This window comes from Cupressus sempervirens, chromosome 1, assembly GCF_028749045.1.
Source record: "Cupressus sempervirens isolate cs-2001-9-10 chromosome 1, ASM2874904v1, whole genome shotgun sequence".
Lineage (NCBI taxonomy): Eukaryota > Viridiplantae > Streptophyta > Pinopsida > Cupressales > Cupressaceae > Cupressus > Cupressus sempervirens.
Window position 1 is genome coordinate 752,365,013 of NC_143118.1, and position 19,672 is coordinate 752,384,684.

General features: G+C 34.3%; 1 protein-coding gene across 1 annotated transcript; it reads left to right on the forward strand.

Moving 5' to 3' along the window:
* The first annotated feature begins 18,420 nt into the window (after positions 1-18,420).
* LOC149580079 (agamous-like MADS-box protein AGL80) lies at positions 18,421-19,274 on the forward strand. The gene is made up of 2 exons (XM_089803354.1): positions 18,421-18,432; positions 18,561-19,274. Exons 1-2 carry the CDS (start codon positions 18,421-18,423, stop codon positions 19,272-19,274), a joined length of 726 nt encoding a protein of 241 aa, XP_089659480.1.
* Positions 19,275-19,672: the final 398 nt, after the last annotated feature.

Sequence of the window (19,672 nt, forward strand, 5' to 3'; positions counted from 1 at the left end):
GAGATTGGATATAAGATCTCATATCGGATATTGGATCTCATATCGGATATCCGATATGAGATCTGATATCCGATACCGGCAGCACAAAAATTAGAGGGAAAAATGAATTTGTAAGTGATATAACTAATTTGAGTTATGAAATATGTAAAGATATAATATATAATATAATAACATAACTATTACATATAAAATATATAATCTATATATTATATAATAATATAATATAATATTATATTATATATATATATATATAATAACGTAACGTAAAGATATAATATGTAATCTATTAGTATGAAATAATATATTATGTTATTATTATTATTATTATCTATAAATATAATATATATTATTATAATACATTATTATTATTTTTACTATATTTTTATTAAATATAATAATGTAATATATTATATATATATTATTAATACATATTATTATTATTATCGTATATAAATTATAATCTATAATATTTTATTATTATTATTATCATATGTAAATTATAATCTATAATATATTATTAATATTATGACTTATGTTATTAAAATATAATAATATATTATGTTATTATTATTATAATATATATATATATATTTTTTTTACTATATTATTTCTATTGGAGTCGTTTATATTGGTTGAAAGGGCTCACAGGATCACCTATGACCCCTTTCAACACATTCCATGATGATATATGTCCCTAAGGGATCCTAGGACCTCTAGGGACATATTAGAATAGTTTATATGAGTTGAAGGGGGTCACAAGATGACCTATGAACCCTTTCGACATATTACAAGATGACATATGTCCCTAGGGGTCCTAGGACCCCTAAGGACATATTAGAATCATTCATATGGGTCGAATGGGGTCATAGGGTGATCTATGACCACCTTCGACACATTCCACGATGGCATATGTCCTTAGCGGTCCTAAGACCCCTAGGGACATATTAGAATCATTCATATGGGTCGAAGGGGATCATAGGGTGACATATGACCCCCTTCGACACATTTCGTGATCACATATGCCTCTAAGCATCCTAAGACCCCTAGGGACATATTAGAATCTTTCATATGGTTTGAAGGGGGTCATAGGGTGAACTATGACCCCCTTTGACACATTACATGATGACATATGTCCGTAGGGGTCCTAGGACCCCTAGGGACATATTAGAATGCTTCATATGGGTCAAAGGGGGTCGTAGGTTGACCTATGACCCCCTTTGACCAACTAAATTATGACATATGTCTCTAGGGGTCCTAAGACCCCTAGGGATATACTAGAATCATTCTTATGGGTCAAAGGGGTGCATAGGGTGACCTTGACCCCCTTCGACCCATTACATGATGACATATCTCCCTAGGGGTCCTAGGACCAATCAAGACATATTAGAATTATTTTTATGGGTCAAAGGGGGTCATAGGTTGACATATGACCCACTTTGACACATTACATGATGACAATTGTCCATAGGGGTCCTAGGACACCAAGGGACATATTAGAATGATTCATATAGGTCAAAGGGTGTCATAGGTTGACCTATGACCCCCTTCAACCCATTAAATGATGACATATTTACCTAGGGGTCCTAGGACCCCTAGGGACATATTAGAATCATTCTCATGGGTCAAAGGGGGTCACAGGTTGACCTATAACCCCCTTTGACCCATTACATGACAACATATGTCCCTAGGGGTTCTAGGACCCCTAGGGACATATTAGAATGCTCCATATGGGTCAAAGGGGGTCATAGGTTGACCTATGACCCCCTTCAACCCATTAAATGATAACATATATCCCTAGGGGTCTTAGGACCCCTAAGGACATATTAGAATCATTAATACGGGTCAAAGGGGGTCATAGGTTGACTTACGATCCCTTTCGACCTATTACATGATGACATATGTCCCCAGGGGTCTTAGGATCCCTAGGGACATATTAAAAACATTCACATGGGTCAAAGGGGGTCATAGGTTGACCTATGACCCTATTCGACCCATTACATGATGACATATGTCCTCAAGGGTCCTAGAATCCCTAGGGACATATTAAAATCGTTCATATGGATCAAAGGGGCTCACAAGTTGACCAATGACCCCCTTTGACCCATTAAATAATTACATATGTCCCTACGGGCCCTAGGACACCTAGGGACATATTAGAAACATTCTTATGGGTCAAAGGGGGTCATAGGTTGACCTATGACCCACTTCAACCCATTAAATGATGATATATGTCCCTAGGGGTCCTAGGATCCCTAAGAACATATTAGAATCATTCTTATGGGTCAAAGGGGGTCATAGGATGACCTATGACCCCCTTCAACTCATTACATGATGACATATGTCTCTAGGGGTCCTAAGACCCCTAGGGACATATTAAAATCTTTCTAATGGGTCAAAGGGGGTCATAGGGTGACCTATGACCCCCTTCAACCCATTACTTGATGACATATGTCCATAGGGGTCTTAGGACCCCTAAGGACATATTAGAATGCTTCATATGGGTCAAAGGGGGTCATACGTTGACCTATGACCCCCTTCAACCCAATAAATCACAACATACCTCCCTAGGGGTCCTAGGACCCCTAGGGACATATAAGAATCGTTCTTATGGATCAAAGGGGGTCATAGGTTGACCTATGACCCCCTTCGACATATTACATGATGACTCAAAGGGGGTCATAGGTTGACCTATGACCCCCTTCGACATATTACATGATGACTCAAAGGGGGTCATAGGTTAACCTATGACCCCCTTCAAGCTATAAAAATGATTCTTATATGTCCCTAGGGGTCCTAGGACACCTAGGAACATATTAGATTCGTTCATATGGGTCAAAGGGGGTCATAGGTTGACCTATGACCCCCTTCGACCCATTACATGGCAAAATTTGTCCCTAAGAGTTCTAGGACCCCTAGGAACATCTTACAATCGTTCATGACTCATAACATGATGATATATGTCCCTAAGGGTCTTAGGACCCCTAGGGACATATTAGAATCGTTCATATGGGTCAAAGGGAGTCATATGTTGACCTATGACCCCCTTCGAGCCATTAAATGATGACATATGTCCCTAGGGATACTAGGATCCCTAGGGACATATTAGAGTCGTTCATATGGGTCAAAGGGGGTCATAGGTCAACTCATTAAATGATGACATATGTTCTTAGGGGTCCTAGGACCCCTAGGGACATTTTAGAATCATTCGTATGGATCAAAGGGAGTCATAGGTTGACCTATGACCACCTCCAACACATTACATGATGACATATGTCACTAGGGTTCCTAGGACCCCTAAGGACATATTAGAATGCTTCATATGGGTCAAACGAGGTCATAGGTTGACCTATGACTGCCTTTGACCTATTAAATGACAACATATGTCCCTAAGGGTCCTAGGACCCCTAGAGACATGTTAAAATCAATCTTATGGGACAAAGGGGGTCATAGGGTGACCTATGACCCCCTTCGAACCATTACATGACGACATATGTCCCTAGGGGTCCTAGGACATCTACGGACATATTAGAATGCTTCATATGGGTCATAGGGTGACCTATGACCCTCTTCTACCCATTAAATGATGACATATGTCCTTAGGGTTCCTAGGACCCCTAGGGACATATTAGAATCATTCTTATGGGTCAAACCTATGACCCCCTTCGACCAACTACATGATGACATATGTCCCTAGGGGTCCTAGGACCCCTAAGGAGATATTAGAATCATTCTTATGGGTCAAAGGGGGTCATAGGGTGACCTACGAACCCCTTCGACCCATTAAATGATGACATATGTCCCTAGGGGTCCTAGAACCCCTAGGGACATATTAGAATCATGCATATGGGTCAAAGGGGATCATAGGTTGGCCTATGACCCCCTTAGATGCATTAAATGATGACATATATCCCTAGGGGTCCTAGGACCCCTAGGGACATATTAAAATCATTCTTATGGGTCAAAAGAAGTCATAGGTTGACCTATGACCCCCTTCGATCAATTACATGATGACATATATCCCTATGGGTCTTAGGACTCCTAAGGACATATTAGAATCGTTCTTATGGATCAAAGTGGGTTATAGGGTGACCTATGACCCCCTTTGACCCATTAAATGATGAAATATGTCCCTAGGGGTCCTAAGACCCCTAGGGACATATTAGAATCATTCTTATGGGTCAAAGGGGGTCATAGGTTGACCTATGACCCCCTAAGAATCATTAAATGACGACATATATCCCTAGGGGTTCTAAGATCCCTTGGGACATATTAGAATCGTTCATATGCATCAAAGAGGGTCATAGGTTGACTTATGACCCACTTTGACCCATTACATGCTGACATATGTACCTAGGGGTCCTAGGACCCTTAGGGACATATTAGAATGCTTCATATGGGTCAAACGAGGTCATAAGTTAACATATGACCTCCTTTGACACATTAAATGACAACATATGTCACTAGAGGTACTAGGACCCCTAGGGACATAATAGAATCATTTGTATGGGTCAAAGGGAGTCATAGGTTGACCTATGACCACCTTCGACACATTACATGATGACATATGTCCCTAGGGGTCCTAGGACCCCTAGGGACATATTAGAATGCTTCATATGGGTCAAAGGGGGTCATAGGTTGACCTATGATCCCCTTCGACACATTAAATGATAACATACGTCCTTAGGGGTCCTAATCGTTCTTATGGGTCAAAGAGGGTCATAGGTTGACCTATGACACCTTTCGATAAATTACATGACGACATATGTCTGTAGAGGTCCTAGGACCCCTTGGGAGATATCAGAATCATTCTTATTGGTCAAAGGGGGTCATAAGGTGACCTATGACCCCCTTCGACCCATTAAATGATGACATATGTTCCTAGCAGTCCGAGGACCCCTAGAGACATATTATAATCATTCATATGGGTCCATTGGAGTCATAGGTTGACCTATGGCCCCCTTCAACCCATTAAATAATGACATATATCCCTAGGGATCCTAGGACCCTTAGGGACATATTAGAATTGTTCTTCTGGGTCAAAGGGGGTCATAGGTTGACCTATGCAACCTATGACCCCCTTCGAACAATTATATGATGATATATGTCCCTAGGGGTCCTAAGACCGCTAGGGACATATTAGAATAATTTTTATGGGTCAAAGGGGGTTATAGAGTGACCTATGACCCCCTTTGACCCATTAAATGGTGACATATGTCCCTAGGGGTCCTAGAATCATTCTTTTCGACACATTAAATGAAAACATATATCTCTAGAGGTCCTACGACCCCTATGGACATATTTGAATAGTTCATATGGGTCAAAGGGGGTCATAGGTCACACCTATGACCCCCTTGACCCATTACATGATGACATATGTCCATAGGGGTCTTAGGATCCCTAGGGACATATTAGAATCATTGATATTGGTCAAAGTAGGTCATAGGGCGATCCATTACATGAGGACATATGTCTCAAAGGGTCCTAAGATCCCTAGAGACATATTAGAATCATTCATATGTGTCAAAGGGGGTCATAGGTTGACCAATGACCCCCTTTGACCCATTAAATGATGACATATGTCCCTATGGGTCCTAGGACCCCTAGGGACATATTAGAATCATTCTTATGGGTCTTCAACTCATTAAATGATGACTATGTCCCTAGGGGTCCTAGGACCCCTAAGGACATATTAGAATCATTCTTATGGGTCAAAAGGGCTCATAGGTTGACCTATGACCCCCTTTCACCCATAAGAACAATTCTAATATTTTTCTAGATGTCCTATGACTCTTAGGGACATATGTCATGATGTAATGGGTCGACGGGGGTCATAGGTTGACCTATCACCCCCTTTGACCCATAAGAATGATTCTAATATGTCCTTAGGGGTCCGAGGACTCCTAGGGACATATTTCATCATGTAATGGGTCGAAGGGTGTCATAGGTCACCTTATGACTCCCTTTGACCCATAAGAACGACTCTAATATGTCCTTAGGGGTCCTAGGACCCCTAGGGATATATGTCATCATGTAAAGGGTCAAAGGGGGTCATAGGTCAACCTATGACCCCTTTGACCCATAAGAACGATTCTAATATGTCCCTAGGGGTCTTACGACCTTTTTTGACATATGTCATCACTTAATGGGTTAAAGGGGTTCAAAGGTCAACCTATGACCCCCTTTGACCCATAAGAAGCATTCAAATATGTTCCTAGGGGTTCTAGGACCCTTAGAGACATATGTTATCATGTAATGGGTCAAAGGGGGTCATAGGTCAACCTACGACCCCCTGAGACACATAAGAACGATTCTAATATGTCCCTAAGGTTTCGAGGACCACTAGGGGCATATGTCATCATGCAATGAATCAAAGGAGGTCATGGGTCAACCAATGACCCCCTTTGACTCATAAGAATGATTCGCATATGTCCCTAGGGGTCCTAGGGACATATGTCATTATGTAATGGGTCAAAGGGGGTCATAGGTCAACATATTACCCCCTTTGATCCATATGAACAATTCTAATATGTCACTATGGTTCCTAGGACCCCTAGGGACATATGTCATCATTTAATGGGTTGAAGAGGATCATAGGTCAACTTATGACCCCCTTCGAGCCATATGAACGATTCTAATAAGTCTTTAGGGGTCCTAGGACCCCTAGGGACATATGTCATCATGTAATGTGTCAAAGGGGGTCATAGGTCAACCGATGACCCCATTTGACCCATAAGAATGATTCTAGGGTCAAAGGGGGTCATAGGTCAACCTATGACCCCTTTTGACCCATATGAACAATTCTAATATGTCCCTAGGAGTCCTAAAACCCCTAGCGACATATGTCATCATTTAATGAGTTGAAGGGGGTCATAGGTCAACCTATGACCCTCTTTGACCCATATGAACAATTTTAATATGTCCCTAGGGGTCCTAGGACCCCTAGGGACATATGTCATCATTTAATAGGTCGAAGGGGGTCATAGGTCAACCTATGACCCCCTTTGACCCATATGAACAATTCTAATATGTCCCTAGGGGTCCTAGGACCCCTAGGGACATATGTTGTTAGTAAATGGGTTGAAGGGGGTCATAGGTCACCCTATGACCCCCTTTGACCCACATGAATGATTCTAATATGTCCCTAGGGGTCCTAGGACTCTTAGGGACATATGTCTTCATGTAATGGGTTGAAGGGGGTCATAGGTCAACCTATGACCCCCATTGACCCATATGAACGATTCTAATATGTCTCTAGGGGTCCTAGGACCCCTAGGGACATATTTCGTCATGTAATGTGTCAAAGGGGGTCATAGGTCAACCTATGACCCCCTTCAACCCATAAGAACGATTCAAATATGTCCTTAGGGGTCCTTGGACCCCTAGGGATATATGCCATTATGTAATGGGTCGAAGGGGATCATAAGTCAACCTATGACCCCCTTCGACCCATATGAATGATTCTAATATGTCCTTAGGGGTGCTAGGACCCCTAGGGACATATGTCATCATGTAATGGGTTGAAGGGGGTCATAGGTCAACCTATGACGCCCTTTAACCCATATGAATGATTCTAAAATCTCCTTAAGGGTCTTAGGACTCCTAGAAATATATGCCAACATTTAATGGGTCAAAGGGGGTCATAGGTCAACGTATGACCCCCTCTGACCCATAAGAACGATTCTAATATGTCCCTAGGGGTCCTAGACCCCTAGGGACATATGTCGTCATTTAATGGGTCAAAGGGGGTGATAGGTCAACCTATGACCCCCTTTGACCCATAAGAATGATTTTAATATGTCTTTAGGGGTCCTAGGACCCCTAGGGACATATGTTGTCATGTAATGTGTCGAAAGGGGTCATAGGTCAACCTATGACCTCCTTCGACCCATAAGAATGATTCTAATATGTCACTAGGGGTCCTAGGACCCCTAGGGACATATGTCGTTATGTAATGGGTCGAAGGAGGTCATAGATCAAACTATGACCCCCTTTGACTCATATATATTAATAATATACATATATATTAATAATATACATATATATTAATTATATATATATATATATATATCACGTTCTTATATATATATTAATAACATATATATTACGTTATTATATATATATATATATTAATAACATACTTATATATATATAATATATATTACATTATTATATTTATTAAAAATAATAATAATATAAATTATATTTATAGATTATAATAAGAATAACATAATATATTATTATATATTAATATATTATATGTTATATCTTTATATTATGTTATTATATATATATATATATATATATATATATATATAATATTATAATACATATTTACATAGTAATATAACAAAAGTAATTTATAAATCATAACTCTTAAATCATGTTTTCCCTCCAAAATGGGTTGGGATTTCAAAATTTCCACCAAAATTCACCGAGCCATATCGGATATCCGATTTGAAATCAGATATCTGATTAGGCTTGGTATTTACCAAGCCTACCCAGTCAACCCAAAAGATGTGTTTGAAGAGGGTTTTAGTGATACTCAGACTTCGGGTAGCCGTCTGACAATGTTATTCTGATTGAAATTGAATGAAACGAAAAGGATTTTTTAATATCACTCTCGAAATTTCATGAATATAATTTCTATCAAATTCTATGTTCGATAAGTATTTATTAGTTAATTATCAATAAAAATTATTGTAAAGTGTTGATTGACATACTGATTGAAAAATAGCTATAACTTTCAAATGGTATAACATTTTTTAAATCTAAAAGTTGCATCACATTCTATGCTTCACCTAGTATAAGAAAAAAAAAAAATGGTAAAATTTTCTATTAGTTAAGGTGGTCAGACACGAGACTTTTTTTTTTCAAAAAAGTTTTGGTTGAAAATTCATATTTAATTATTTATTTGGAATAAAAATACTAAAAAATATGCGTCACATCCGGGCATGAGTCTAGTTTTCATATCTATAATTATATTTAAAAAATATTATCATTTGATTTTGATTAAGGTGGTCAGACATACACCTACTTTTTATTTTTGCCCTAAAATTTTTGTAGTACTACATTAAAATTAAAAATTTTGACCAATCAATTATTTTTTTCTCTTGATAAGGCCTAGTAGTTTAGAAACTACATTCAATTTCCTATAGATTAGTTTCTTACAACTTTTTGATATAAAGTCCATAACCACTTCAAAATTATGTGTAAAGTTGACATAACCCTGATTTGCTGATTTTTCATTGCCACTTAAAGCCATAGTTTGGTACACCATGATCTTGCACATACCCTGAATGTTCAAAGTGAAAACCTATCGAACCCCACCAAAAGTGAATGTGACCTGCGAGATTTTAAAATGTATTTGACTGTGATAAGTATACCACTTTTATTCCAAGATCAAATGTTTCCACATGATGATATCACAAACCTACAAAGAGAGTGTAGACCCATAGGGATAGCTTGTGACTCAAAGTGACAAGTTTGATGGATTTTGGACTATGTTTTGATCAATTTGGGGAAAAAATTGAAGGATTTTTGGGAAAAAATAGTTATTAGTATTTTCCAAAAGGCTACATGCTTGTAATGAGTTTATCTTAATTCATTATTAAAACTTTTTTATTTCTACCAAAGTATTGTTTCTTTTGTAATGTGTTTATCTTAACTCGTTATTAAAACTTTTTTATTTCTGCCAAAGTATTTTTTCTTTTCTAACTTTCTAAAAAATATTCTAAAGTTAACATGTTTTTTAACTTATAAAATGATCAAAATCATTTATCTAAGAAATGGTCAGTTAATAGATTTCACATCTTAAACACAAATTTGACAGAATGAGCCAATATTTTAGAAGGAACTACCCACATTAATAGAAACATATCATTTATAAAAAAAATTAAGATTAACAATCCATGCTATTGTATACAAATATATTTTATATTTTTCTTAATTCTTTTATTAAAGAAAGTATTTGTGTTTTTCACTTTTAATTGTTTTGATTATTTACATGTCTAAAATTATTTAAAGCATTTTAAATTATATTAAAACAATATCAAAATTAACCTTAGACTTAATAATTATTTTACTTTAAACCTTAACATTCAATTAATTTAATAAATAATTATTTCACTATATTATAAATAAAACAATATCTCTAAATATATAATTTCAAATTTTTAATCTTTGGTAAGTTTATATTATTAAATATAATATTTTTTAAAACTAATTTTTATTAAATTATCTTATATTAAACTATAATTAACTATTAGGCAAATACTAGCCACTACATGACACTTGTTTATGGTTGCATCCTCACATCAAACTCAAGAACAATTAGTTTTTATGATTCAATTTAAAGTTAGGTGATCCTATAGAGTCCAAATGATAATATTAATAGGTTTGCATATGAAAATACTTTCAAACATTTACAACTTAGAATGGAATGAGGATGTTGTGTTGTGGGTTCTAGTGACATAAATATGTTACAAATGAGATAGATAGATAGAGATTAGGTTGCACGATCAACTTTCTATCTCATAATAAAGGGTACATGAGTATTTATGGGGTATGATGGACACATTCTAAACCAAAAAGTATGGGATCTAGGCATCTTAAAACAAGGTTCATAGTATACTAAACCATAAGAAAGTAGCTAAGGTGTACAATACCATACTTGTTAGCACTAATTTTAATGTATTTCATCTTAGCTTGCATTATAGGGCTTTGTAATGCATTTTAATAATAAAATTAAAATACTTATCTTTTATCAATCCAATATCTCCAATTTCTATGAAGGCCCTATTAGTTATGGTTTTGCTTCTTTAATCTCATCCACTTAAGATCATCATTTAGATATACACAGGTCTTATTACCATATGTGGCCCATTTCACACATTTCTAATTATCATATCCCAATTTGGTGCACTTTTTTAGAATCGGTATGATTGTATTGATCCTTGATTAAAATTTGAGCCATTTTTGCCTCAACAAGGGGAAATTTGTAACTAAGAGGCATTTTCCACAACAAGTCAAATTGTGATATTGCTATCAGGATTTAACTGTGTAGTTTTTGAGTCAAATTCATTGACCCATATATCATGAGTAGTGATTCACACATGAATCCATCTCTCATGAGAATAAATGGAACACTTAGCACTCATTGGATCTAGGTGATGCTCATAGAGGTGAAGCATTAAGACTTACCAAGAGGTTGCAAGCATAGTGGGTTTAACCATGGAGGGAACTTCGTAGTTAAGCTTGCTCAAGCTAGAGTAGTACTGGGATGGGTAACCTCCATGGGAAATTAGGTCAAGAAAGTCATAAATTTTACAATCATGTTATTGGAAATCACCCTTCTCATATCAACTATTGATGTGAGTTTTATTTCACTAGAACATATAGAATCAACTACTCAATGTTTTGGAGTGAAACATCAAACATTCAATCATCTCTTGATATAAGGTCATCTTGCATGCTAAGCTTGCAAAGTAAGAACATGAAATGACTTCAAGGTTCCTTCTATTGTGGATACTCACTAGGGTAAACTTTAAGAAACCCCCCTCCAGAAAAAAAAATATAACAATATTAGCAAATCTTACATTATTTTCAAAAATAAAATAATTTCTATTATCTAATTGGAAAATCTTACATTATTTAAATATTTTTAGAAACAGATTTTATAAAAATGTGGTGATTTTAAATATTTTTAAGAACTAAATTACTAGCCAAAATTTTCTAGAATTAGCCAATTGGCGAATATTAGCCACTAAAAAAACTATGATACTTGCCTAGTGAAATAAATGTGATTTGTTGGTAATCACATGGAGGACTTACATTATTCATTCAATGGATATCAACTCTTGTACCTCTAAAGATTTGATTTCACAATGTTCAAAGAAAATTATATAGTTTTGATCTTCTAACTTTAACTCCAATTGCAACTTAAGTTTAGCTAACTCTACTCCTAATTATGAATGCAAAGAATCATGGATGACTTGGAATCTACTAGATGTACCTTAATTAGTAATATCTCCTCCCCCATTCCATCAAAGATTCAATGTCAATAGAAATTTAGCCCTTTCAATTATTTTACCACACAAGGCACTCCTACCATCAACAAGAGGCTAGTGGCTAGATTTTTTGAGTTAATTGAGCGAACATCCATAGTAACTTTCATTCAACTAACTATTTTAACATGAGATAAAATATAATTGATGCAAAAGCATCTAGTGGTGTTAGCATAATCTTGTATTACTCAAAAATATGCTTAGTGATAGTTTTTGTTTAACATATTTATTTTTTTAGATACCCATTTGGGCCAAATAAAAATTCCAACTCTCATATTTGCATTATTAATTTTCTGGCTTAGTGTGTTTGTGCACCTCAAGATACATGATAGTGCACAAAATGGGTTATTTTGTTATAGATCCATAATTATGAAGAGATAGAGTGTGCAAGTTGGAGGGGATGTTGTAATTGAAATTTCAAGCACTCTAAAAAAAGAATGATGTATTTCAAGGTTTGAAAGTTATTAAAATTTTAAGCTTCCTGGAGACCTCCTAAAAACAGTTCGAAGCTTAGTTTGAGGCAAACAATGACCTCGTATGGGCCCAAAAAGTTAGGGAAGATTAAGTCTTCTCAAAGTTCTATAGAGTTCTTAGAGAGATTTTCAAAAATGCAAATGGTTCATCAATTAGAGTCCAGGATCAAACTTTATGCCTCTTAGGAGTTGGACTACCTATTTTGGAATCTTCTAATTTTGCACCAACTTCTAATTTAGATTCTAGAGATTTCTATTTTGATGGTGGCTGCCAAATGACATGATGTAAAATTTATTCCTAACCCTAAACCTAAATGTGGATACTTAAAGCCCATTCTTGAGATGTAAAGACATTTTTAGTGGAGTTTGGGAGAAGGTACCATGAGAAGGGTTTTTCTCCAGAATCTCATAATATTGTAGCCCATAGGGCATATAGTTGGGTCTATTTTTGTTGTAATGCATGTAATAGCTTATCATTTTAGATAATAAAAATATCCTTTCATGTTGTGATCATTTTTTCTTGCTCAACTTGTACCCTCATCACTAATCCAAGTTAAAGATTGAGGAAACAATGCAATACTTCAAAGAAACAATAAGTAATTCACCATAAAGAATCAATATTGAACTATTCATTACTTTGAAAGCATTATAACAATAATTTGATCAAATTTCTCCCTTAGCTATTCTAATCTAATCTCCTAACTCTGTACTATGTCCAATCTCCTAAGCTAATGAATTATAAATGAGAAGACATTGACCTATTATATATATATTTCAATTAAAATAGAGAGTCGAGATTGATCCAAGATTTAACTCCTAAAACCCTTATTTGGGTTACCAAACATTTACAACCAATTACATGAGAGAACCAAATCATGGCCAACAAGAGAATTAAAAATGTTTTTTTACAACCAATGATAAAATAGGACACTTGGCATGGTGTGATTGAATGTTCTTGAACTTGGAATTTTTTGATCAAAGAGGATAGCTAAGTGCCACCTCATTAGAGAATTTAATCACCCTGTTAGGAGTGGCCTTGTTAGAGAACTTTTGAACATTCCATTAGAATGTCACCTTGTTAAAGGATTTACACAAACTTGTTATGTCTTGAATGATTATTAGGCCAACCTTTGATTAAAAGGATTTCAATACAAATAGTTTACAATGATTACAAAGAAAATAATAGGGTTTGATCTGTATGATTACAACTCACTTTTTAGTTTCAAATCTCTATTTAGTTCAAGTATTGATTCCTTGATAAGCCTTCCTTGTCACCTCTATCCTTGATTTTCTTGGAAACCCTTCAAGCATTCACACTTCTCTTCACACCAAACTTAAGACTTCTACTTAGATTTTCTTATCAACCTCAACAACTTTGTTCCATATTACTGGAAACATGCATAGATTCTTTGTTCTATTCTCTTCTTTGGATATATCATTCATGATAATACTAAAGGTCTTCTTTATACCTCCTTAAAAAGGTAATTCTGGTACTTTTCCATTTTCACAATCATTGTAGATCTTAGGGATCGTGATTCAATTCATCAAGTTCATTACATAGCTATTCATCTTCGTTCTTTTCTAGAAACTTCTCATCAAATTCGTTTATTAGGTATCTTTCCTAATCATCTCGTTCATCAAACTCATCAATCCTTATCTTCAACACACTTTCTATATCCCAAGAAATCAACTAAGTTTGTTGGAAATCATGATTTCTCATACGCATTCAAAATACTATCACTCAACCATCACTTAGTTCTGACACTCAGTCACCATTGAACTTATTTATTTCTATAGAACTTCTAGCTTGGCATAAACATGTTTTCTTGGTCGATATTGATGCTTGATCAACTCTAAATTTTCTCGACACTTTCTATGGCTCAGTTGAGACTAGCATCACTCAGCATGAATTAAAAAATCACTTTGTCTTGTCAATGTCTAATTAATCAAATCTCCATTGTAGCTTCCCTTTTCATAAGGCAACCTTTCCTCTATGTTCTTTTTTTATGATAAAATTCTCAATTCCTCTTCATTAATCAAATAGATATGACATTTATATTAGATAGCAACATGTCTCATCAGTAGATTTGACATCAATGACAATACAACAATTGTTGCAATTGTAGTTTCCAACAAGAATACCCACCATTGCTTATATATATTGCAATTTTGGGGTCAAAGGACTTCCTTGTCATCCTTCATAATTTATCGTTCCTATAAACCTTCATAATTTTCCTCCAACTCCAAAGCCTTCTTAAGGGACCTAACATTTATTTTGATGCCTTTTATTTACCTCCATTTGATATTTAACCACTTCTTGCCAAGAAATTGCCACTATCATCAACTCATCTAGGGTTTTTGGTTATTACGTAATATTTTCTTCATATCTTTTTTTATCTTGGTCAAAGATTATAGTTTGAGTTTATGGGATGGTTTTAAATGATGAGTCCACCCATATCCTCATTAGAATGAATGCTAATCACCTTTACCTATTTGAGATTGTGTAATTTTGGTCTTAGCATCCTAATGAGAAAGTGCAACTATGTTGAAACAACATTGTCATAAATGGGACCTTGATAAAACTCATGTTTAATAGAACATGTTTCATTCTCAGTGTTTAGTTCCAACATATCAATTTTTTATCAATTAGGATATGTATTTACTAAAAAATTACATCAAAGGAAAAAATCAAATTTCCCTCCAATCCAACATAGCCACCTAAGTGATCACCTATTCTCATGAATATTTGACTATGAACAAGTTCTAGATAAATAAGTTGGATAATCTAACACATCTCAATACTTTTCTAAATTTATATTGACTAGTGTAAAATTGAGTTACCAATCAATGAATTTAAAATAGTAACTTTTCTAAAAGGCATGATACTAGATGCAATATATTTGATTTAAGGGAAACATTTTATATTCTAAAAATTATGAAAATTTCTAGAAGTATAGATATACTTACATGATCCTTAAATGGCCCATTCCACCAATTTGTAATGATTTCTATTGACCATCAGAATCCACCCCACTTTGCAAATTGACCATATTTTTGCAATGTTCCTACATTTTCTTAGTATAAATACTTCTAATATCAATCACAACAGAGTCCCTATTATGATTTGTAGAATCAAGGTTTTCATTTCTGACCTATTTTGGAAAAAGCGTGGAGGGGGTTTTGAAATCCAATTGTTCTACCTTTCTTCATATTCATAAGCATATAGGGGTTTTCCATATTAATATTTTCCATGGCCCTTGGGAATAGATGTGGTTTTCTCAAGAAAAGACTTCCCCCAAATATGATTTACAAGGGATGAGCTATCCCTCTCCCTATTCTGAGAAATATGACCATTCTCTTGAAGTGAAAAAAAGACTTTTAGAAATAGAGATACCTAGGGGAGCCGACAAGCCATACTATGAATAATCTAGTTTTGAGGGGGAAATGAAATGCCCGTTCTTGCAAGTTTTATTTGATTAACACTAGTAGTAAATTGAGGGGTTCTAGATGTAATAATAACAACAACCCACATTCAATTGAAAATTCCCTTTTTATTGCCATTTTGTCTAATATTGTTCACATGTACCCTCCCTATTCAGGTCATTCATAATCTTGTTGGCCCTTCGACTTCTCATAGTCTCTCAATCATTCACTATGTTAGTAGTGGGTGACAAATCCTACCCTTATGAAATACAAAGTCATGATTTCAAATGTTTTTCATATACAGAAGTCTAAGAAGGGAAGTATAGTGGAAAAATGAAATATAAATAATTATAAAATAATAGTGAATATTAGTTTATAAATTTGACACATTTGGCCATTCCTTTGTTCATTTTTTTTTTCTTATCTTTCTCAAGCTAAATAAAATTGTTAGTCTTAGGTACTTTTCCTAAATTACTATTCCTAGTGTTAAAGTAATTAGTCATAGGATGATTGGTACTAAAGTACTTGTATTTATTTGATCAAGTGAGATTAACCTTTAGACAAAATTATTTTTCTATATGATATTTTTTTAAAAACCTCTATCTAAATAATTCTAAGTGTGGGATAAACACATAAATAACTAACTAGACATGACATAATGATATTCAAATATTATGCAATATGACACCTACTATAGGAGTGATTACATTGATTGCTAACTTAAGTCATAGTAAAGAAGAGAAGCATTTGATATAATTGTTAAAAATGTGTTCAGCACTCCCCTTAGGATTCATGACAAGGGCTTAACCATCTCATGCGTATTGTAAGTTGAGTGGTTGTATCAAGCATTGATAGATTAGTCTTTTGGTGCAACAAAAACCCCATTTTAACAAGTGGTATTAGAGCTTGGTCACAAGTTTGAATCCTTAGACACTTAGGTAATGCTGGGGAGGTTGTCAGAAATGCGTTTAGTGGTCCCCTCAAGATTCGTGACAAGGGCTTAACCGCCTCTTATGCACTATAAGTTGAGTGGTTGTATCGATCTTTTGGTGCAATGGCAACCTCATTCTAACAATAATGACTATAAAGGAATGTGAAAAAAGAAAAACTAATATTTATTTTAAACTTAATGAAATTTAAAATTTAAAAACATAGTCATGAATTTCACATCTTTCCCACATCCTTTCCACAATATAGAAGGAATCTTATTATAATCATTTTAAATTTCAAAGATAACACATAAGTGTATAATATCTCAATAAAATAAAAGAATTGTGAAATAATAAAGTGATATTTTCAAAATTAAATTAGAAATTACCTACAAACAACATATTACAAAACTAAAGCCTATATTCTCTTATTTTATTAAAAATAAATATAATTTTAAAGTAAAATATATATTCAATTATATATAGTTTAAAAAATACTATTAGTCACTTTATATTTTTATTTATGAATAAATTTTTATTTTTGATATACTCTAGCAACTCAATGTTGAACTTTATTCTCATTATAATTACATCTATAATATAATTAAAAAAATCAATCTGATTTGATGTTTAATTTAAATTTAGTGTTTGTTATTGTTTTCAATTAACTAATAAAAAAAATATTTTATCAATTGACATTTGATGTATTGATATCTTATAGTTAATTTTTAAATTGGTGAAGTTGTGAATATCTATCTCTTTTTTTTTTCCTTTTTTCAAAATATATAGAATTTCATTACAGTTATGTTGCTTTTTTCTTTATAAAAAGTAGTAAATATAAAAAAATCAAGTTCAAAACTTGAGTTGAATTTCTTAAAATTGGAGAGTTCTAAATAAGAGTGCATTTTAATTTAGAAACAATATGACTTTTACAACTACGAAGTTGTGAATATATAACCTTTTTTCAGAACTTTAAAATATTTTAGAATCAATTCTAAAGTTGGTGAAATTGTAAATATTTATCTATTTTCAAAATATTAAAAATTTCATTACCATTATATCTTCTTTTTTAAAGAAAAGTAACAAACACCAATAATCAAGTTTAGAACTTAAGAATTTCTTTTCATTAATTACATTGCATTGGAGTTTTAAATGGCAGTGCATTTGAATTTAAAAAATATATAATTCTTTAAACTGTGAAATTGTAAATATTTATCTAATTTTTTCTAAAATATTTAAAATTTCATTTTGTTATGTCACTTTTTGCCTTTCTATTTTGAAAATTAATAAACCCAAAAAATCAAGCTCACAACTTGAGTTGAATTTCTTTCTATTTTATGAGTTGAATTTCTTTCTATTTTATTAGTTTGCCAATGTATATATCTGAATTGTAGAGCTCTAAATGAGTGTGCATTTTGATTCAAGAAGAATATAAGTCTCTGATTTACAGAATTCTAAATAAGGGTGCATTGTAATTCAATAGGAATATAAGTGTCTGTAGTCAGATTTAATCCATAATCTGCAGTATATTTGATGGATTCTTGGGTGAGTCCTAGATTTTATTTCATATTGATTTTTGTTCTTCATTTTTTTATAGTGATCTTCTCAGTTTTATTTGAATGCAATCAGAATTATATATAATAGATTTTGTTCTCCTTGTTTTGTTTGTTCAGACAACATTAGGTCCTGCCAGGACTCCTTTGAAACGGACTTCTAGACATGCTTCAAGAAATTTGACCTTTTTGAAGAGGAATAAAGGATTGAAAAAGAAGATTGAAGAGTTGAGCATTCTTTGTGGAGTAGATAGTTGCATGGTGTGCATTGGGCCTGAGGTGGATCAGCAAACATCACAACAACAGCAACGGCATCTTGATGTGTGGCCTGATATGCCCAAAGCTCAAGAGATCATTGAGGGGTACAGAAGGCTTTCCAAGCAAGAACAAGACAAGAAGAAGCTTGATAATTCCACTTTCTTACAACAGAGGATAAATAAACTCAAGCTTGAATTGAACAAGAAGAGGAGGGAGCGTCAGCTTGAGATGGGAATGATGAAGAATCCTTGCTGGGATAATTGTATGAATGATCTCAGTGATGAAAAGCTCAGGGACTTGATTAGGGATATCGATGCTAAGCTAGAAACTGTGTATCATAGAATAAATTTTCTTACGAGAAGAGAGCATGGGGTTTCTCACATTGTTGGTGCTGAAAACAATGTAGTTCCCATTATGGAATATGCTGTTGGGCAGCCATTAATGGAGCCCAATAATCTAGCAATGTCCATTCCTTATCAAATCCAAGATCATGTAAAACCTTGTTTAGATAGGGAAGGGCATTTTCCTGGAAACCTTCCTCCAACAACAATGGAGGATTATCAAGCCAATCCCTAGGCTTTTGACAATTATAACAATAGCATGGAAATTCCTGACGTTTTAGGAAACTATCCAGGCAGATGGATACCATGCTGCACTGTGTTATGTCCTTGCCCTGAACATTCTACTTATCCGTAGCTTGTTCTATTTTGTAAATCATTGTGAGCTCTCGCCTTTTATAGTTTTTAACAGTTTTTAAGTTTTTGGATGAGCCGTAAATGAAAGTTTTCCTTAAAGAATAGAAAAGTGGGTCTTTTTGTATGGTATTCAAATCATTGTTAGAGCACAGTTAAATGAAGTGTGTTAAAATTTCTTATACAATGTCTCTGTTGGAATGGCAATGAGCAAATTAGATTGTTTTATCTGATAGTAAACCTGAGTTGTTGTTTAGATTACTGTTTGATTATACAGTATAT